The 21,757-nt window shown below is 55.0% G+C and overlaps 1 protein-coding gene across 1 annotated transcript in view; it reads left to right on the top strand.

Annotated features, from left to right (window-relative positions):
- UBE3C (ubiquitin protein ligase E3C) overlaps positions 1-7,925 on the top strand; it is a 130,761-nt gene extending 122,836 nt beyond the window's left edge. The window contains exon 23 of the mRNA XM_036899701.2: positions 6,430-7,925. Coding sequence (XP_036755596.2) covers positions 6,430-6,600 — 171 coding nt within the window. The 3' untranslated portion in view covers positions 6,601-7,925. The remainder of the gene's footprint in view (positions 1-6,429) is intronic.
- Positions 7,926-21,757: the final 13,832 nt, after the last annotated feature.

Below are 21,757 nucleotides of genomic sequence, written 5' to 3' on the forward strand. Positions count from 1 at the left end.
TCTGCCTGATTGTTCACTGTTACTTAGTCTTTTTTGCACCATTTCTGATAATTGGTGTTGATCTCATATAACTTGGCTTAATATTTTTAGCAATTGCAAATGGTTGAGTTAGTGTGTCCCCTATTCCTTATAAATTAAGATAAAGCAGTATTAATAGTATAAAAAACTGAATGTAATGTAAACTAATAGCAGATTAGATAAGCATTGGGTGTTGCTTATGAAACTCATAGATAGGCATTCACTTTCCAGTCACCTTTGATCGATGCATCATATAGGAGTTATTCTTTTCTTTAACTTTTTTACTTTGAAATTATTTTAAATATATGGAAAAGTTGCAAGAATTGGACAAAGGAACTTCTTAACCTGCACGGAGCAACTGTCACATTTCACCAGTTTTACATTCTCTCTCCACATGTGTTGAGAGGGAGTCGAAGACCTCTTTCCTGCATGTATTTCCTACAACTCAGATACTGTCCTCATAACCACAATTCCGTCATCAAACATCAGGAATGTGCACTGATGCCACCTGATGCTTTAGTTCACCAAGCGTGGCCCCGGGACCAGTGCCCTCAGCATCGCCCTGTGGGAAATGAGCATTTTCAGTCCTCACCCACACCTGCTGTGTCAGACTCAGGCGGTGGGGCCCACACTCGGGTTCTGGGGCGTGCTGACGTCACTCGGCACTCCCGGGTCCTCCATGGAGCCTGTGCCCCAGGTCTGAGCCCGGTCTGCCCCTCTGGGCTGCCCCTCTGACCTGTCCGTGGCACAGGCCCCTCGGTGTCACGGAGCAATTCTGTTCCTGGGAGTGGATTCGGCACAGATGACACGTGGGTTCACGCTGCCTTCAGGGAAGCTCAAGTGGAAACAGGGCAAGTGTCTGCCACCTGATGATGGATAAACAAAATGTGTCTGTCCATACAGTGGGGTATATTCAGAAATTGAATGAATCACTCACACAGACTATGGTGTGTATGAACATTGAAAATGTGCTGGGTAAAAGGGGTGAGATACAAGAGCACTTACTATATGATTCCAATTACATGAAATGTCTTTAAAAGACAAATTCGTAGAAACAGGCAGATCTGTGGTTGCCTGGGGCTGGGGTTGGAAGCAGGGAGTCTGTTGGGGAAATGGCAGCAGCTGGGGACTGGATTGTGAGAATGGTTGTACAGCTCTATACATTTATTAAATTCACTGAATTGTACATTTAAAAGGGCAGACCTTACAGGGAGACGGTAGCCTGGCGCAGCAGCCCGGGGACCCCCGCAGAGGGCTGCGGCAGGAGGGCGGGGGGCTGGCCTTCACACGGGAAGACGGCGCGAGCCTCTTGGAGGCCGATGCTCCCCAGGGACGCCGGCGGCGCCAACTCAGCTTCCGGTCCCCCGCATGACCAGAGGGAGAGGGAAGTGCGCAGATGAGACAGAGGCAGAAGCAGCCGTGCTTGCCAGGTATGGGAAACAAGGCTACCACTAAGAATCACAAAATAGAAAACATAAAAATGAGAGAAAGCTGAGCCGTTAACAAGGAATGTAGGCACAATGAACTCATCTGTTAAGTGAAAAAGACTTTCAGGCTGGGTTAAAAAAAAAGCAGCCATGTCGTAGCAACACGCCTGAGCAGTGATTCAGAAAGACTGCCAGCTGCACGAGGCCCGGCGCACGGTGCCCACCCCGAGGAGACAGCGGAGATGGTCCTGCCTCGTCATCAAGAGCCTGGTGCCCGCAGCCGGACCCGCAGCCGGCTGCACGAGGCCAGGGGCAGCTCCTCCGCGCAGCGAGTCTCTTGTTCTTGGGTTCCTTCCTCTCAGACGCCTGGCAAAGTCCGGAAGCCTCCCGGGCTTGTGCGAGCGGCAGGAGAAAGCTTGGCAGAGGAACAGTTTCACCATCTAGTGAGAGTCATCATATAAACTAACCTCTTACATATTAAGGTTTTAACACGTTTTGGTAACTTCATCAGCAACATTTATTAGGAGAGACTTCTAGTTTCTCCAGGTTCAAAAGGACAGCAAACCTAGAAATAGGAAAATTCAGCAACTGGTTTCAAGAAGGGAGGTTTGGAGGGCCTGCTCCCATCGACACTGACTGGGAGGCCAACTAGCGGAAGCCAGCGATGCTTGCTCACCACAGTGCAGAACCGGGGTCTTGCTGGGAGGGGAGAAGCGGAGGGATTCACACTAGCTTTCAAAACCCCATGTAAGATCCCAGTGGGAATCTCTCGTCCCCTGTGGGTCATCCTCATACGATCACCCGGTTACCATTGTACCGTGGAAAATACTTTTCTGGAGGCCGTGAGACAGTCTTCCTATTTAGGTTTCTTTTCAATGATCTAAACAAATATGAAAATTAAGAGTTTTCAGAAGTTTTTGCAGTCGTTGTTAGACAGACTCCAATTTGGAAAAATCACTTTAGAATTTATGCTTTCAAGTTAGCTCCGTATGCCTGGTGAAAAGGATGACAGAATTCAGATTTAAAAGAAGGGAGTATTTTCAGGTGAGATACTCCAGGTGCTTTCCGGTGAGACGCTGCAGGGCAGTACTTGTAATTTGAAAGTTAGGAAACTCCTCGGTGCCGGACGGTGGGGGAGGGAGCGCCGGCTACTGCTGATGAGAGTTTTAACGCGTTTAACCAATGTGATGGTCACAGACGAAAAATCACTGCGGTTCTGTAGAAAATTGTTCAGTTGCCATCAGGCCACGTAGTAAGTGTGTGATTTTTCTCTGTCCGAATCGATGCAAATTCCCGTTGTGCTCCATTTAACTATGCAGGAAACCGTGCCCTTGATTGAGATTTCAGTAAAGAACTGCCTTTTTTTTTTTTTTTACTTCTGACTCCAAGTAGGAGATTCAATTAACATTATGAAAGAAACACTAAAATGTGGCATTTAACTGCAAAATATTTCAAGCTTTCCATTTGACCCAGTCACTTGACCATTTGCCCAGTGCCCACTGACCCTGCCTTTAAAGATCCCTTTTTGTTTCAAAATGTTATTATTTTACTTGATTCAAGCATTTGAGAGTATTACTGCCCTCAGTGCGCTCTGGATACTAAACAGTGAATGTAGTGTTTGACTCCTGTTCCAATGTTTTCATGAGACATTTAAAATAGCATATAAACTGTGATTAGTTAAAAAAAAAAAAGGCCAGTATGATGTTTTTAACACATATTACATGCCACGTACATGTCTAAAAAGTCTTTCCTACCATTAGAGGAACATGCAGAGGTTGATGGGAAGCGCCCTTCCGTCTCCTCATTCGGCGTTTGTGCGCGGGGGCAAAGTACCTGCTCAACTCGGCTGAGACACGAGGCCAAGTCCAGCTGGTGAGCGGCTGTGGCCCGTCACGTACCTTTTGGGCTCAGGGATGAGGCGCGGCTCAGAGCAGGCACTTTGCTCCCATGTCTGTCTGTCCTCTGCTTACTGGGTGGTGATTTTTTATATGGCCTGAATTTTTCCCCTTTGACAAAGTTGATGTCTTTGTTACGGAAAACGGGATGTTGTGGTTAAGTGAAAGAAAGAAAAAAGTACCTACAGTGTCTCCATTCTGGGCATCGTCATGGTTTTGTATGTTTCATGTTTTTACATGAGAGTCTGTTTATATTTAAAGGCATGTGTTTCTGCAGACACACATAATCTTTAAATATAACGTAAGCTGTATCATGTGTTCAGATATATAGGCTGCTTTTTCATCCAACTACATCAGGGTGATATTTCCTTGTATTAAATAAATTTTGAAATATTTTTAACAAACTTCATAGTGCCCCATCATGAGTTTACCACAGTTTACTGTTTTTTATTAGTTGTTTACATGGTTCCTTCCTTGATAATGCTGCAAACAGCCTATGCATAAATTATCATCTGCATCTCTGATCATTTTATCAGGGTACAGCCCAAAAAGAAGAGGCTGTGGCCAAACCGGGACTGTGTGAGCCCCAGGGGCATATTGCCCTGTGTCCTGCAGGTCAGCCAGGTCACACCTGGAGAGGAGGGCACGGGGGAGGGTCATCAGGGCCTCTCCCGGATGCCTCAGCACTGGCACTGGAGCGTATGCTCTCATGTCACAGCCCTAGGAGGAAGCTTGCCACCATGTAAAAGGCCCTGACCTGGAGGTGAAGCCACCGTGGTTCTCGCTGCTAACCTGGAGCCTGTGTGGACCACCCTTCTGCTTTCCTTGGTCCTGTTTTCTACAGTGCTGCAGGGACGGGGGCCTCTGCAATCCTGCAGTAATGGAGCAGTCAAGCCACACAGGTCCCTTTAGCAGGTCAAGGCTCTCTGGATAGAGGCCCCACTGTGCAGTATTCCTTTTGGACGGGAACATATAAACCACATCTTTAGTCTAATGATGATCGTGTACAAGAGAAAGATGCAGCCACTGGGTGTGTGTAACCATCGAAGGACTGATGTTCCGTGGATCCCACGTGCTCAGCCTGCATTTACCAGTGCTGGACAGCAGGTTAGCCTGCAGGCATGTTTGCACCAGTGTGAGATAGTTCAAGCACATGGCTAGTCATTGCATCATTATTTTTACAAAGATAGAAATGGCATGAGTGTGCATCAGCAAATCATGCTGCACACACCAGGGGAGCACCATGTGGCCTCGTGAGAGCAAAGGGACTGGACTGGCCCAGGAAGGTGACAGGTGACCAGGGCCAGAGCAGTGACTTGTGCTCACATGTGACATTTTTTAATGCGGGAGGGAGGAAATATTTTCTTGTCTGTGGGAAGGAAGGGGAAGCTGGTAGCTGGGCTACAGAGGGAGACTTCTTACACTAGTACCTTAAGAGAAAGCCAGAGTGGCATTGTCATGTCCGAAAAATCACAGTAAAGGTTCCTTCTGCCATCAGCACTCCAGGTACAAACGGGCCGCGGACGTTAGGCTGCGTTCCTCTAACCACCGTCCCTGGTGCCCTGAGGTCAGACGAACTGGGTCCCTTGCAGTACATCCATAAACTGGGAGGTGGAGGTCTCATCACTGCTGGGCAGCGTTTTTCTTTTCTGGCTGTGACAGTGCAGAGAGAATGTCGTGCATGTCCCATGTCCTCACTTTGTGTCAGGGACCCAGTGTTTGTGAGTCTCCCCACCACCCTGGCACCTGATGATTTTAGCAGCCACCCCTGGTCACTGCCTGAATCTGCTCCTTAATGAGGTTATAAAAAGCCGTATTCCAATTATTTCTTCTTTTCTTAGATGAAATTTTCTATAAAGAAAAACTCTTTTTCTCATCAACTATTTGGTTCTCTGAGGACTGTGTGTACAGAAAATGGGACGTACCTTGACAATTCTTCAACCAGCAGTTTTCAGAATGTTGCTGGGCTAACCAGCATCTCCTAAAGGCAACCAGGCATTTGGGTCCAGGCGTTGACATGTGTGTGTCTTACTCCATTGCAGCTGCTCTTTTTGGTGCTCGAGGTGCCTGTTGGGGCAGGAAGGTGCCGCCAGATGGCTCAGAGTCTCGGTGAGACCTGTGTCATTCTCGGTCGCTCTGGCCTGGCAGTGCTGGGGTACAGTCCCTGGCCCAGCCCCGGGCCCTCAATCTGCTCGCATCGTGGTGCTCACGGTTTGCAGGCCTGCCAGGGGACAGAGCTAGGAAAGAGAGATTTTTTTCCTCCTAAAAGAATTCATCAGAAATTCAAACATATTTCCAGTTCAAATTTAAGCTTATAAGGTTTAATTTTTTTATTTTATATTTGAGTCTCTTTTTACCAGTGATAATCTTGGTTTCTGTTAGCTCATTTGCTGATCTCATAGTTCTAAAGTCCTACAGTAAGTTACAGTTCTGTATAATAGCTGTACATAATACTGTAATGGTTTCAGAACAATACCAGTGGTTTATCATGACATTTCTGAAAATAGTTCTGTTTCCTTGCAATTCTAAAACACTAGAAATAATTCCTATGTTATTAAGCCACTAGTAAATAGGTTCATTGTTTCATTTTGCTGTCAGTATTTAGAGATTGCTTTTTTCCTCCCCTTTGACTGAATCTGTTTTCTGTTTGTTGCTACACCCGCATGGTTCTTGAGTCTAATCTGCAAAATGCAGCCTTTGGAAGAAGACTGGCTTCCTCCTGTTCCTCCACCCTGCTCCTTCCTTTCCTGCAGGCAGTCTCTGCCTTTCCCATGGCTCAGTATGAGCAAATATATATATATATTCAACTCTTTACCCTTGTGCCTTTTTAAATTTCAAACAACTTTTGAAAGACTGAAAGTACAAAAGCTTTAGAGGCGATCTTCACTGAACAGCATGTTTCCCGTGAAGCACAACGTGTGGTGGGGTGTAGAGCCAAGTCTTGAGCGTAGTGGAAAGCGACTGTCCCTTTGAGGAGATGTGACTGCAGCAATAACTTTAGTGTTTGAAGCAAGCAAGGCTCGTGTACTTTTTGAAAATGCACTTCAGGCCATGCTTCTAAAGCCGCATCCACGCCTGCTGTCTTTCAGGAGCTGTACCCTGCGTTCTGCATTCACAACGGAGGCTCTGACCTCGAGCGACTCCCCACAGCCAGCACCTGCATGAACCTGCTGAAGCTCCCCGAGTTCTGTGACGAGGCGCTTCTGCGAAGTAAACTTCTCTATGCTATTGAATGTGCTGCTGGCTTTGAGCTGAGCTGAGCCGAGACCGGGACCGACCGTCTGCAGAGAAACAGTGGTGCCCCCGCGGAAGCAGCGCCTCCGGCGGCGAGGAGGTGCAGCCTGTCCCCGCAGCTCTCCTAAGCTCCCCCCTCCCCTCCCTGCATCTTTTGATGATTTGTTAAGTTGTGGTCATTTCTTTAGATGGACGTTGCTTTTCAAATAACTTAAAATAACATGTTTGGTGCCATGTGGCTCATTTAGTAATTTCACCAAGGAGAGCACAGGTTTAAGACAAGTGGCAACTCAGTGAAATTGACCAAAGAGGAACCTTGGCTCTGTGGATGGAGATGCGCCTCCCTGCTGGGTGGCCGCCCTGAGACCAGCCCGCCGCCTCCGGTCGCGCTGGCGCTCTTCCCGCAGCGCAGGGTCTGGGAGTGGGCGGGCGTGCTTCTCGGCCGCGCGACCGCATGCGGTTGAATTGTTTACAGGCCTGATCGTCAAAACTAAAGGCATTTTGTTCCTGCTGCCTTTTCCCCAAGTGGTTAGGTTTGGAAAATAGATACCGATGGTGATACTCTGTGTGCGCTTCGTAAGCCATTTCCCGGGGGGCTAGCATGCTTGTTTTTAGTATGCCACTGGCCGCATCATAATGGCTTGGGTGTCACTGTGTGTGAGGTGGGTGCTTCATCCTTTTTGCACTCCTGTCTCCGCTAGGTCCCTGGAGAGCTTCGCGGGAGGGGAGGGTCTCGTCTAGTGTCCGTGGCACATATGTGACTTGGGTGGTGTAGACACTGCAACACCCATTCGAGTGGCTTGAACCAAAGTGACAGCTGCACCCTTGTGCCGCGGCCTGCATGCGGGCCTTCCAAGGCGCGTGCCCTCCCGTCCCTGGGCCACGCCAGCCAGTCTTCCTGGGTTTGGGGGGCTCGCCCTGCGCTCATCGACCGTGCTGCTCTGGAAGAGGACAGGGCGGCCCCCACACGTGTCGGGAGGAGTATGTGGTCCTCCCCGGCCAAGGCACTTTATCTGGATCTGACTGGCCGGGGATTGCGGCTTCGGGGAAAAGGGCACTTGCAGGCGTCCGCTGTGGGAGCAGAGTGGCCGTTGGCCAATGCGGGAGCGCCAGGAAGCCGAGCTCCGGCCCTGCCACGGCTGGGGTGTCACTGTCGCCGGGCTCAGGGGCTGCCTACCGAGCTGGCCAGAATTAGCAATATACTTTTAAATGTGGGGAAACTAAATGACACTTTTAAGACAATGACCATTATCAAATCAAAATGTATAATTTCTTAATTTGAGTAATAAATTAAGCCTTTACATCCTATTTGTGGTCTTAATATACAGAAATAAAATAATTAGGGCTTGTCCTTGGTTTTATCTTTATTTTAGGTTGTTTTATGTTGAATGTTCTATGACATCCTCGTTAGTTGCTTTGTGTATTTTATCAGTATTTTAGAAGTGGAATGTCTGGGTCTGAAGGGAAACGGGCAGCGACACGTACCTGGGTTTTTTCCTCAGCTGTTCAGAGTTTGCTAATTTATTTGTATGTTCTGATGGCTGAGTATCTGCATTAAATGTTTTTCCCCCAAGACTGCGTTGGAGTCGTCCCCCGAATCACCGTGATGAGTTGTTTTCTGCCCTGAAACCACATCTGTGAACTAGTGTCCTCACAGGCACTCAGAGGCCGCCAGCTGATCCAGGCAGGTGCAGCCGCAGTTGTTCCAGCTCAGACGCTGGGCAGGCACACCCGTCGCCGGGGCTGCACCAGCCGGTGGCCTTCTCCCGCCTGGGCCGCCATGGGAGCCAGGCTTCTCCAGGCCTCGGCAGGTTAGCACCCGCCGTCGGAAGAAGTGACCCTCCCTGTCTCGCTGCCTTTCTCTGTGTTCTGTTCAGCTGCCTGCTTCCTGCTGGTAGTTCTGTGCCCAGACCTGAGTGCTGAGCTAAAGAGGAGTTTATTCCAGATATTTCTCACAGTTTGTTATCTGCAGATAGTTTTTGATGGGTGGCCTGCACAAGCTCCTTAGGGCAGCCTTAGCACACGTGGTGCTCACAGCGCCGCAGCGCTGCTCCAGTACTGGCAGCCAGTTCCACGGTTTGCCCCGTGACACACGGCTCTGGGTGGTGCGGTGCCTTTGAGAGCCAAGTGACACAGCCCCTGCGAACACAAGCCTGCAGTCTGCTGAGACAGACGTAGACACAGGTGGGCTTTTCACAAGGACACAATCGAGATGGGGCCACACAGACTGGGTGGAGCCTGGGGGCTGGAGCACCGGAGGGCTTCTTGTGGGGTCGCCTGCTCGAGGAAACTTCCAGAAGAGGAGTGAGCTTGAAGAAATTCAGCATTCAAACTGCCTCATACTTTAAAGATCGATGAATAGCTAACAACATGCAAACACATAAAACAGAAATATGGCCTAAAATAGCCTAAAATAAGTTAACCAAAGCCAGTATTTAGCTGGTTTCTTACAGCCAAGACAAGAAAAGTTCTCAGACGTGAGCCCTTTCAAGTTCTTCTGCTCCAGATCAGAGAGCATCACAATGGCGGAGATCTGTGTCCAACGTAACAAAGCCATACCCTACCACACAGGACAGCAGGTTTCTCTGGTGTTTGTTTTAGGGGGAAATTGCCTCTACTCCCCAAACAGTGAGTCACTGAGCTCTCTCGGCTTCTGAAAGGGTTTTCTTGGCAGTGGGGGCTGGAGTTGATGACTTCAGAAGGCTGGGTGACCAGCAGGCCCAGGTGGGGAGGTTGGGAGAACTGAGGCACGGCAGGCTGGAGAGCAGAGGCCCCTTTGGGCCCTGCAGAGTCGGGGACCTGCAAACCTCTCCACTTTCAGAAAACTGAGGGCGAGCACCTAAGCCTGTGCTTAGCAGCTTGGCTCATCTAACTGAAATGGGGCCAGTCAGGATACCTTGGCCTCCCCAGGTGCTGTGAAGCATGATGGCAAAGCATCGTGAATACGCTCCAACTTGCACATCATAAATGCAGTACAACTTACTTCAGCGCGTCTGTTGGAATTAGGGTCCAGAGGATAACCCAGGATGATCTCAGCATCTTCAACTCGATTCCATCTGCAGAGACCTCCCTCCAAGTACAGTCACGCTCACAGGTTCTGGGGAGCCTGAGCATATCTTACGGAGGAACCCCCTTCGTCCCTCTGCATCTTCATTTTAATAGATTGTAAGCAGCAGGGTGAACCACTCCCACTGGAAACCCAAGCAGCGTGGTGGATGTGCCCTGTAACCTGTCCGTGGGAAGCTTCTCGCTCTAGGTGGGCTGTGGCCCGTGCGGCCGAGCAGGTCCTCAGCTTACCATCCCGGGACTGGGGGCCTAACGCTAGCCGTGTTCCCAGGTGCCTGTTAGGAAACAATCCGAGGGCCTCACTGTAAGGAATAGCCGCCTGAGGCAAGTGGGACAGCCGGCAGCCCAAGGCCTGTGGGAAGAGCCTTCTGTGGCCCTGAGCCCAGGGCAGAGCCAGGCAGCCAGTCACGGGCGGTGTCCAGGCTTCCACTCTGCAGTGGACACCTGCAGCCCCACGCAGAGGCCAAGCACTTCCAGGGCGGAGTGCAGAGTCCGTTTCTGCCACCGGGGCAGGTACTGACCACCTCTGCCACCGGGTCAGGGCCCTCACCTCCAGCTAGTGTCCCAGCCGGGTTCCCCGGAGGTGGGCGGGGGCAGCCTGCACGTGGCTGGGCCTGGGTCTCCAGCTCTGCGTTCGGCCGAGGCAGCGTCCCAGGCCCCACGACCGCGGCTGACTTGCTGAGCCCCCTCCGGAGCCCCCCGTCAGCGGCGCGTCCTCCCCGGCGCTGCTCCCGCCCCCTCTGTCGCCGCCCAGTGTGCCTGCCCCCTGCCCCGGCCTGCAGCACCGTCCAGGCGCCCTCCCCGGCGTCTGGCTCTCTTTCAGCCTGTTCTGAACTCAGTAGCCGAGGCAAGTCCTTTTTCCTCGCCCGGTCCACGCCGCCCCTCGGGGCGGGACTGCTGGTGCCCACCGCACCGCACAGTGGAGGCCCGGACACCCCCGTGCCCGGCTGCGGGAGCCGCTTCCCTCAGGCCCTCGGCCGCCTGCTCTCCGGCTCCCCAGGCAGCGTGGAGCCCAGGTCGCCTCCCAGCCACCCGTCCGTCCGTCTCTACGGCACCGCCGCCCCTCCACCTGTGCCCACACTGTGGGTCCCCTGGGGTGGGAGCTGTCCCGGAAGCCACCGCCGGCCAGCCCTCGGGGTGCCCGCCACCCTCTGGCTGAGTGAGTGGATTTGCTTAATCTGTATAGGAAGACTTTTGTCAACCAAGGTAAATTTCAGGTTTGGCCTCTACAGACTTCCGGATTCGGAGCCTCTGGCCCAGGTGACCGAGTCCGACCGCCCTTCCAGCCCCCACGCCGCCCCCTGGTGGGCACGTCGCTCTGCGGTCCCGTCTTTGAGCAGCACAAAGCCAGGGCGGGGTGGCGGGTGGGGGTGGGGGTGGGAGGCGGCGGCGGAGGGCGGCTTTTTGCCTCCCCGAAGCTGCCTGGGTTCCAGCGGAGGCGGCCGGCGCGCCGAGGATGCGAGCAGGCTCCCCCTAGTGGTCGCAGCAGGTCTGTGACGGGCGCCCTGACTGGTTCGGCCTCCCTGCCCGCCGCGGGGCCAGCTTTCAGAGAGACGCCCCGCACGGCCGGGCTGCACCCGGGAGGCAGGGACTTGCCACCGAACTTGTATCTGTTCACAGAGTCAGGGTTATCCTCCTCGTGTCTTCACCGCGAGGTGGCTACTCACATGGGCTATGAAGCAAGGCTTTTCATAAAAGTCTTAACTTTAAAATCCCGTTGCCTTAGTTCCTCAAAATATTGCACACAGAGTTAGCATATAAGCGAGTAGTTCCCCTTCTAGGCCTACCAGAGAATGAAAACACGTCCACACAAAACTTGTACACAGACTGTTGTGACAGTGGGGGGCCCCAAATGTCCATCAACTGATGGGTGAATAAATAAAATGAATTTTTGGACATGGCAACGAAAGCAAGCATAAATATTAGTGAAAAGAACCAAAAGCCTCTGCAGAGCAAATGGAACCATCAGCAACATGAAAAGCAGCCTACTCTTTGGGAGAAAATGAGCAAATCACATACCTGATGAGGGGCTAATTTCCAAAATATAAGAGGAACTCAATAGCAAAAACATAAAAAATGGGCAGAAGACCTCGAGACGTTTTTCCAAAGAAGACACAGATACGGACAGACCTGTGAACCGTACTCCACATCCCCAATCATCAGGGAAATGAGAGGTCCCCCCCCACACCCGTCCGACCAGCTGCTACCAGAAAGGCGGCAGTGCTGGCGAGGATGTGGGAGCAGGGGCCCGCGTGAGCTGCTGGTGGGAGTGTGAACTGACAAAGCTGCTGTGCAAATACTATGGCAGGTCCTCAAAAAAAGCAAAAATGCAACTACCATAAATTTATCCAAAGGAAATGAAATCAGGGTGTCTGCACTCCACCATAGTCAGGACCTGGGAACCGACGTGCCCATCCGCGGAGGAGCGCATAGAGGTGCACGTGCAGTGGGTGTGCCCCTGCTGTTTGTGACGCTGCCCCGGGGGCATGATGCTAGTGCAGGAGTCAGACACACACAGGCCGGAGCTGGGCCATCCCCTCCGTGGGGCTCACGGGCACTGAGCCTAGAGCCAGAGCAAAGAGTGGAGGCTGCCGGGGGCTGACCGAGGGGAAGTAGATGAGGGTCAATGCGAACTTGCCATTATGAGAGGAGGAGGTTCTGGGAATCTGATGTCCCGCATGGAGACTCTAGTTGGCAGTACTGTATACTTGAAATGTGCCAAGAGAGTAGATCTTAGGTGCCCTCGCCGTACCCACATAAAAGGTAGCTGAGGTGACAGGTGTGCTTGTCCGCGTGGTTGGGTGCCTTTTCCACCACGTGCATGTCTATCAGGTCATCACTTTGCACACCTTTAGAAGGGTCATGGTGTACGACCTAAATGTATGCAAATCTTGTCAATCATAAACTCTATAAGTCAACAACAAAATGAAGTTTTCTTCCAAAATGCAGAGGGCCTGCGGGGATCCTGCTGACCGCGCACCTGGCGGTAAGCCACCCTCCGCGGGCTGCAGAGGTGCTGCCGTGACTGCAGCAGGTTGATTTGTTGGTTACATATTGTTTAAATAATGTGAACACTGGAGCCTTAAGACAGAAAGATCCTGAGAAATCCCGGTGTTAAATACGAGCTACTGAACTTTAATGGCCACGCAAACCTGCCTCACGAGGGGGCGCCTCGTCTCCACATGGCTTCACCTGGGCAGAGTGTGTGTTTCATTGATTGAGGTATCTTTTCTTTGTTTCCTTTATTTTTTATTTATTTATTTTTTTTTTTTTTAAATAATTATTTTTTATTGAAGGGTAGTTGACGCCCAGTATTACATTACATTAGTTTCAAGTGTACAACACAGTGGTAGAACATTTATATACATAATTCTAGGTTCCAGCTATCACCCTACCAAGCTGTTACAATATCTTGACTATATTCCTTATGCTATACATTACATCCCGGTTACTTATTTATTTTACCATTGGAAGTCTGTCCTTTTTTTTTTTTTTTTTTTTTTTTTTTGTGAGGGCATCTCTCATATTTATTGATCAATTGGTTGTTAACAACAATAAAATTCTGTATAGGGGAGTCAGTGCTCAATGCACAATCATTAATCCACCCCAAGCCTAATTTTCGTCAGTCTCCAATCTTCTGAGGCATAACAAACAAGTTCTTACATGGAGAACAAATTCTTACATAATGAATAAGTTACATAGTGAACAGTACAAGGGCAGTCATCACAGAAACTTTCGGTTTTGCTCATGCATTATGAACTCTAAACAGTCAGTTCAAATATGAATACTCATTTGGTTTTTATACTTGATTTATATGTGGATACCACATTTCTCTCTTTATTATTATTATTTTTAATAAAATGCTGAAGTGGTAGGTAGATACAAGATAAAGGTAGAAAACATAGTTTAGTGTTGTAAGAGAGCAAATGTAGATGATCAGGTGTGTGCCTGTAGACTATGTGTTAATCCAAGCTAGACCAGGGCAATAAAACATCCACGTATGCAGAAGATTTCTCTCAGAACAGGGGGGGTGAGGTTCTAAGCCTCACCTCTGTTGATCCCCAATTTCTCACCTGATGGCCCCCCTGCGACTGTGCCTGTCTTAGGTTGTTCCTCCCTTGAGGAATCTTACCCGTCTCTGGCTAACCAGTCATCTTCCGGGGCCATACAGGGAAATGTGAAGTTGGTAAGTGAGAGAGAAGCCTTATTGTTTGAAAAGGTTAGCTTTTTACTTCTTTGCATATTTATGCCCTGTGGCTTCTGTGCCCAGCATTTGTCTTGAGGTGTCTTTACCACTTGGAAGAATTATGATACTCTTTGTTTCCTTTATTTAAAGAGACTATTTTTTAGAGCAGTTTTAGGTTCACAGTAAAATTGAGCTCACCCCATACTTAACGTCCAGAACAACGTTAACAGGAAAAAAACAGTGGTGATTGACTCTAGATGCACCCCCGTCTCTGGTGCTCGCACGCCCACCCCTGCACTGCCATTGTCCCAGGAGAGGTGGCCTCAGACCCTCGGCACCCCTGCCCACACCCACTTCCCCAGGGCTCGGTGCTGTGGACTGGAAGTGTGTGTCCCCCCGATTCACGTCGGAATCGTACCCCTGCCGTGTGGTGGAGTCGGGAGGGCGCCTCAGGAGTGGCCGGGCCATGAGGGCGCCGTGATGGCGTCAGGACCCCTAGGAGAAGAGGAGGAGGTCACAGGAACCAAGCCCCTGGCACCTTGAACTCGGGCCCCGCCCCCAGATAGAACAGCCCCTGCTGCTTTGGCCAGTGGGTCTGGAGAGTCCTCTGGGGCCCCCAGGCCCCCCCGGCACCCCGCCTCCGCCTGCCTCGGGACCCGTGGAGACACGCTGTGCTCTCCGGGCCGCCGTGCTTCCACCCACACCAGAGAGGCTCCAGGCTGGCTCCCGCTGGGCCCTGACCTGCGTCCCCCAGCCCCAACCTCAGCACTGGCCCTTCCCTCGGTCTCTGTGACCCCCTGGCCTGGTGGGTCATGGGCCCTGGGTCCCTGCCGCTGGCAGAGCCCTCCCGGGGAGCTGGCCCTCAGTTCTCGTGCTCCTGCTGTCCTGTTCCCGGTGGCCTCGGCATCTCGTCTACACAGACAGCTCGCACACCTGGGTCTTCGGCTCAGCCCTCCTTTTGCACCCCACCTTCCTCTGTGTGTCCTTAGCACCCCCACTTGGACGCCCGGGGGTGCTTCAAAGGCAGTGCTCCCTGAACCACACTCGGACCCTCCCGGAGGCCGTACCTGGCTCATCTCTGGCAGCCGGCACAGCAGCCACACGCCCCGGCCCCCCTAGGTCTCAACTGCATCCCGTTTCAGAACCTCCGCCGTATGAACTCACATTCAGGGGTCCAGGGATCGGGGCCTGTGGGGCTGCCATCTGCCCACTGCACCCCTACACTGCCGTGGCGGTGGCTTTAATTTTCACACCTTGTTTTCATCACATCACCCACCCTGGGTCTCTGTTTCCCCACTTATAAGATGAACCTTTGCGCAGACACGCGGGTCCAGGTCCCTTTGCCAGCCAACGCTCTATGAGGGGCAAGTACTCGGTGCTGTCCAGGCGGGACCCCGGCCAGCACACCTGGCCTTCACACCCACCCGTGCCTCGCACTTCATCCTGTGTCATTCAGCTGCAGCTTTAAGGAAGAGTTGTTCACGCACGTGGTCTAAAGACCCCGCGAGCTCCTCCGGACTCATTGCAGAAAGCCCTCCTGAGTCCCACCCGTCCCCGTGTCCAACCCCTTCCAGGCAGGGCTGCCCCCCAGCACATGGAAACACACACACAGGTCTGGACCTCAGGTGAGCCACAGATGACCAACGGGTGTAAGTACATCTGGAGCAACACGTGGGAAATACACCAAAAAATCAGTTGTTTCTTATCTGGAGCTCTTATTTGGGCATCCAGTATTTTACTTAGAAACCTTACTTCTAAGACATTTATTTTCCAGATGAGGCAACTGGAGTCGAAATACAGTGAGCACCCTAGTGCCTGATGTCGGCTTGGGTTGTCAGTTGTGCACCCGAGCTGGGGTGCCCTGCTGGACCCGCCTGGGCTATTTCCCCAGAGGAACACAAACAGCATGCCTGGTTGTCCCACTTCATCTGCAGGCTCAGCCAACCCAGAGGGGCCGCTTTCATTTCCCTCCTTGTATTCGTTTAACAAGTACCTACCGTGCTGAGCTTCCACTGGGGGCTACACAGACACATGGGGAGGTGGGGCCAGCATGTGTGCAGATTTGGGGGGATGAGAAAAGGCTGCAGGTCCTCTGTGCACCTGAGTGTCACTGTGAAATCAGAAACCGAGTGGCAGCCAGCTCTGTCCGCGGGGAGATCACAGAGACAGCTGCCCAACACCACCTTCAGGGCTTGGCGGGGGTGCACGGGCGTGGGGAGGATAGGAGCCACTGGAGGGGTCCAAGGAGAGGGGAGTCTCCAGCCAGGGTTGCATTTCCAGTGTTGTGCGACTGCAGTCAGCCAGCAGGTAGGAGAGACAAGAGATAGGCAGTGACCGGTGCGGGGCCCCATCATTCCTCCCCCTGGGTCAGGGGGCTCACGGTGAACCCTCAAAGCGGGCTGCTTGGTCACTATTGGCAGATGAGCGAACTCAGGCCCAGAGAGCCGAGCAGCTGGCCAAGGCCGCCCCCAGCTGGGAGCGATTTAATGACCACCCTTGCTCCACAGAGCCGCCAGGGTCCATGCAGGCCGCCAGTCCTGGGCGGTGGGTGGGCCGCCAAGGCACCAGGCAACCGCCATGCCAGGTGGGCCGCTGGGCTGTGCCACCTCCAGTGTCACGGAATTGGGCTCCCAGGCTTGCCCAGACAAGGGTGGTGTTGCTCAGCTTGTTCTGAGCCTGGTTCTTGGAGGGAACCACCCTGCCCTCCTTCAAGGCCCAGCTGAAATGGGGTCTCCCAGGACCACCTGCCTGAGGCCTGGGACTGTTACCGTCTGCGGCGTGATGGCCTGTCTTTCCCGCTGGACCAGAGGCTTTAACGGAGGATCCGCCTCCAGGGGTCGCCTGGCACCGTCTGCAGACACTTGTCACAGCCAAGGAGCAGAGTGGCCACCGGCCTAGTGGGAGGCACCCCAAGGCTGCTGTGCACTGACCAGTGCCTAGGACACCCTTCCACTCAGAATATTCAGCCCCAGATGCCCAGGCCTCAGCTCACCTTTGCTGAAAGGATGTAGGAATGAATGATGGGTGGCCACCCAATAAATGTTTCACAGCCCAGACACTTAATCCACAGGGCCAGCTCTGATCTCTCCACCAATACCACCCTCTCCCAGAGGTTGGTAACTCGGGGCCATTAATATTTAGGTTTTATGAACAGGTGGCACAAGGCCAAGCTGTCAGGGTTGTAAAACACATTTAATCTTCCGAGTAATTTAAGATGTGGTTTCAATTATTTACGTCTTTAGCAAATCCATCCGTCACATTAAGTAAGCCGCTGTCTGTGCAGACACATCTGTGGCATGGCAGGAGAGGGCAGTGGCAGGGAGGGCGGCAAAGAGCAGAGACCCTCCACTGCCCGGCCTGGGGCTCAGAGGCCCCGGGAGGCCCAGCCACCTACTGGAGCCCCTTTCAGGACTGCCCTGTTCTCTGCTGCACAGTAGGACGACAGCCCCAGCGGGAGGTCAGGGCCCCAGGCGCAAGGAGAAGGCGCCTACTGGGATCTCAGGGAGACAGGATAATATCTGCTGTCCCTGGGATGCCCCAAACTGTTACCTGAAATTCTCCTGCATTTGTTGTCCAGTGTCTAAAGCAGGGGGCACGCACACGCAGCCAATCCGGACCTCCAATCCGCCGGGTGTGCACAGGATGGACGGTGGGCAGGGTTGGCAGGCAGAACCCCCGCCCCCACTGCTGATCTCTCAGGGCCACGTGGCGGCCCCCAGGTCCTCCTTGTGGGTCATGCCAGGGTCTGGGAGGCGAGGACACATGCCTGACTAGAGGGACCACCCCGGGTCCACGCATGCAGGGGTTGGCAGAAGTCATCCGGCCTCCAGGCCTAGACATTCAGTCCAAGCCTGGAGGTCGGGGGTCGGAGACCAGCCCAGGGGCAGCTCTGAAGGGCACGGAGGCCGAGGCGGGAGGCTGCTCTTCCCCCTGGGCCCCCAAGGGCACAGGGCCAGAGCCTTACCAGGCTGGAGCAAAGCGCAGCCACGGAAGGACAGGGGCCCGGGTCGGGCGGCAGGCCCCGGAGTCACCTCCAAACGGCACTGGGGGCCACCAGGTGGCCCTGAGAGAGGCGCGTGGTCCACGGACCCACATGGAAGCCAAGCCGGCCGTCGGAGCCGGGCCTCTGCAAGCCGAGCCGCACCCCCAACACGCCGGGGCGCGGCCCCCGGCCCCACAGCGACGGGCTCGCCCCCGGCTGCACGCCGCCCTCCCCCGCGCGGCCGGAATCATTTGTGCCGGATCGGTTGCCATGCCGCCCCCTCTGCCGGGCACGCCTGCGCGGGACCGGACGCCGGGAGGACTCGCCGGGTGGCCTGGGGAGGGAGCGCGGGGGGCGACGGAGCCCGGGAGAGGCCGGGCAGGGCGGGGCGGCTGGTGGGGCCCGGGGGCCGGGAGGCTGCGGTGCGCTGGAGGCCGGGGGCAGGCTCGGGGGGCCCAGGTGCTTGTTTGAACTCGGGCTGTGGCGCCTCTTGGACTTCGGGCTGCGGGGGCAGCTGGGGTCGGGGGGCGGCCCGAAGGCCGCGTTACTGCCCCGTGGACGCCCCTTCCGGGCCCGTGGCCGCGCGTCCCCTCCCCCTGGGTCCCCCTTCCACAGGGCAGCTGCCCGCCTGGCCTCTCGCTTCTCCCGCGTTTTCTGTTTTCGCGTTGGAGTCGTGCTTTGTGGCCGTCACCCCCGAACACCTCTGCGTCCCACGCCCAAGATGGGCTGGGTCAGCCCGCGGCACCGGAGCGCCCTCCCCCCAGATGCAGAGCGAATGGTGGGCAGGTGTCCGGCGGCGGCTCCTGCGTCCCTGTGGGCGGGGGCCCTGGCGCCCGGACCCCGGCAGCCCGCCGGCAGCCTTTATCGGCCCCGCTGACTCGGCAGGTGGCAGCCAGGCCCCCGTGGAGGCTCCGCTCACCCCACGCGGTCGGGCCCCCTGGTGGGACCCCCGTCCCTCCCTCTTCTCTCCGGGCCGTGGGGCAGCGGGCAGCCAGCCCACCCAGTGTGCTGAGGGGCAGGAAGAGACCAGAGGGGAGCCCGCGGCCGCCAGAGCCCGGGGTTCACGGGGACAGGCAGGAAGGCAGTGGGGGGGCACTTGCAGCTGCCAGAGCCCTTTGTCCTCGCTCTGGGGGACCCAGCAGGGCTTTCCAGGGCGCTGGTGCCCATGCTCCCCTCATGGCCCTCCTCCCGGCATCCCTTGGGAGCCCGGCCCCCTGCTGTCGCTGACCCCCCAGTAACCATTTTACGTAAACATCGAACACTTTATATTACAAGATGCGCACAGACGCGGGGCACCGCTCCGGCACGGGCCCCATGAGCTGTAAGTGGCAGCCGCCCTGCCGGAGAAGGAGCCCAGGCTGGGAAGCAGGGCTCTGGCAGGGACGTCTGGGTGGCACAGAGGGGCAGAGTGCGAGGGTCACCGTGCGGAATCCATCAGGGAGCGCCTGGGCCAGGGGCCGGCCGGACTCACAGCCCCCCCGACCCTCCTCCCTGCGCACGCGGCTCCGACTGCGCGATGTGCGGGCCCCTTGGTCCCCGCCGTGAGAGCACCCCGCGCCTGGCCCTTGGGATGCCTCGCAGACCGGCTGCCCACATTCGGAGGGGCTCCACGGAACAGGCCTGTGCCCGCGGGGACTCGGGGCCCCCAGGGGTGCTGGGCCGGGGCAGGGACGGGAGGGAATCTGCAGGCTGGGAAGCGCTCCACGAGGCCCTCGCTGCTAGAGGGCCCAGGTATTGCCAGGGTCGCCCAGCAAGACCAGGGCAAAGCTCTGGACGCCAGAAAGGAAAAGCAGCTCCCAGTGATCTGAACCACGAGCGGCCCACCAGCTGCAGGAAGCGCGTCCGGGGCCCACCTGCCGGCCGCCCCAGCCCCCCCAACTTTGACATGAACGGGCCCAGGGAGAGGAGAGGGCTCACGCCGCGGCAGGTGCGCGGGGCAGTGACTCAGCTCTGGGCTTGGCACCTCACCCTCGCCCATGGCCCTCGAGGGACTTTCTGCCGAATATCACAGCCTTCCAGATGGGCAGGGCGGGAGGCAGAGAGGAGACGGAGCTGGCGCGGGCCGCAGAGGGCCGCTAGAGGGCCAGGCGGGTGCCGTCTGCAGGCCGGCGTGCCTCTGGTGCCGGGGGGTGAGGCCTGCGCTCAGTGAGGCTGGGGGGATGCCTTGCTGTGGGAGGGCAGGGCTGGCCGTGGACAGGCAGCAGGGCTGGAGAGCCCGTCAAGTTCCAGAACCTTCTAAAGGGTTTGTGCCTAGACCGTGTTGGGGCAGGGGTGTGGCCCTGACTCAGAAGTTGGGTGAGGTGCGTGGGCCAGAACCAGGCCTCTGGCCGCCCTGAAGGTGTTGGAGGGCCTGGCCGCTGCCTGTCCACAGCCCTGCCCGTCCCGTGGCCCAGGGAGGGGTGGCTGGAAGGCAGGGCTCATCGGCCCAGCTTGACCTGCCCGGTCCACACAACCACTCTGTGCCTCAGTTTACCCTCTGCAGGCGAGAGGTGAGGGGTCTGTGAGGACGACCCCACCTGGTGGCTGCCTCTGCCCTTCAGGCAGACTGGCTGGTGGCCACTCACCCTGCTGGCTCCCACGCAAGTGGCACACCCTGTGAATCAGGGCTGCAGCCGCGGGTGGGGCTCAGACCTGATGACCTCACAGCGTTGTCTCTAATCACTCCTGCCCCTGGCGCCCTTCCAGCTGGGGTCTCAGTCCTGGCTGCCCCCCAGCCACTCACCTCCAATCCCGGGGCACCTGTCCTTTCAGTACCTCTTCTCCACAGCTTTCTGGGGGTGACAGTGGACAGCCCGCCTGTCCTGTGGACATGGACAACAGCACACAATCCTGTCCCACGTGCTCGCCACTGTCCCCGCCGGGAGTCCTCCTGGAGGGCAGGGGCCATGTCCACCCCCTCTGCAGGCTGGGCCTGCCTTAGCTCCGCACGTGGTCGGAGTTCTGGAAGCGTTTGCTGAATGCACCCAGGCCCCTATACAGCTGGGGTTGGGGGAACATGGGGACTGGGGACCGGGAGGCATCTTCAGTGACTCTGAGTATTCCCAGGTTCCTGACACGTGTCTTCAAGATTCAGGAATGAGAAGTCAGAATTCCTGAGAATTGTCGGGAATCACAAGTTTGATGCTTTCTTGAATGTTTTGTTTTGATATCTTGAAGTAATATCAACTGACCTAATAATAACAGTGGATCATTTTTCTGTGATAGGGTCACACTAAAGGGTTTGGGGCTTTTCTGCTTTAAAAGATATAATAAATGCATGGTTTGCCAACAATTAAAACAGCTTCTACCGTGACTTGGTTGATTTCCTAAATATTTCGTAAATGTTGTCTTTCCTAGAATACTCGCAACCTTTCTCAGACTCTCTCGGTCGCTGTGTACGTCTGGAAAGCTCTGTTCAGTGAGGACGTTAAGCTAATAGTGTTTGTGAGGATGCACAGCCTGTGGCAAACACCGGCCGCCATCTGACACCCCGCCCCCCAAGGTTGACACCGAGGACTTGGGAGCACGGCCTCTCCGGGCCGCCTCTGCGGGGTCTGAGGAGCAGGAGCGTGCTGCTGTGCAGGCTGACCATGCAGGGCTGACCCGCAGGGCTGACCACACAGGGCTGACCCAGAGGGCTGACTCACCAGCAGCAGGGACAGGCCCGATCCACACACTTACGTCAGGACAGCAGCACCCAGCGAGGCTGCCCGGCTCCAGCGTTTCTCCCACACACTGTCCCAGTTCCCGAAAATGCCTACTTCATGTATCATGTTTCCTGCTCCAGCCTCTGACCTGACACCAGGTTTCCCCACCCAGCCTGGTGTTTTATATTGGTGATTAAGGTCTGATTCTTGCAGGAGAATATTTTTTGCATGACCCATTTCTCACCTGATTTTTCTCAGGTTTCAGAACAGTATCTGTTTCCCTAGAAGGTCCGGGAAGGAGCCTCTGTGGGCTTTGCCCCGGC

The sequence above is a fragment of the Manis pentadactyla genome, chromosome 7 (genome assembly GCF_030020395.1).
Source record: "Manis pentadactyla isolate mManPen7 chromosome 7, mManPen7.hap1, whole genome shotgun sequence".
Lineage (NCBI taxonomy): Eukaryota > Metazoa > Chordata > Mammalia > Pholidota > Manidae > Manis > Manis pentadactyla.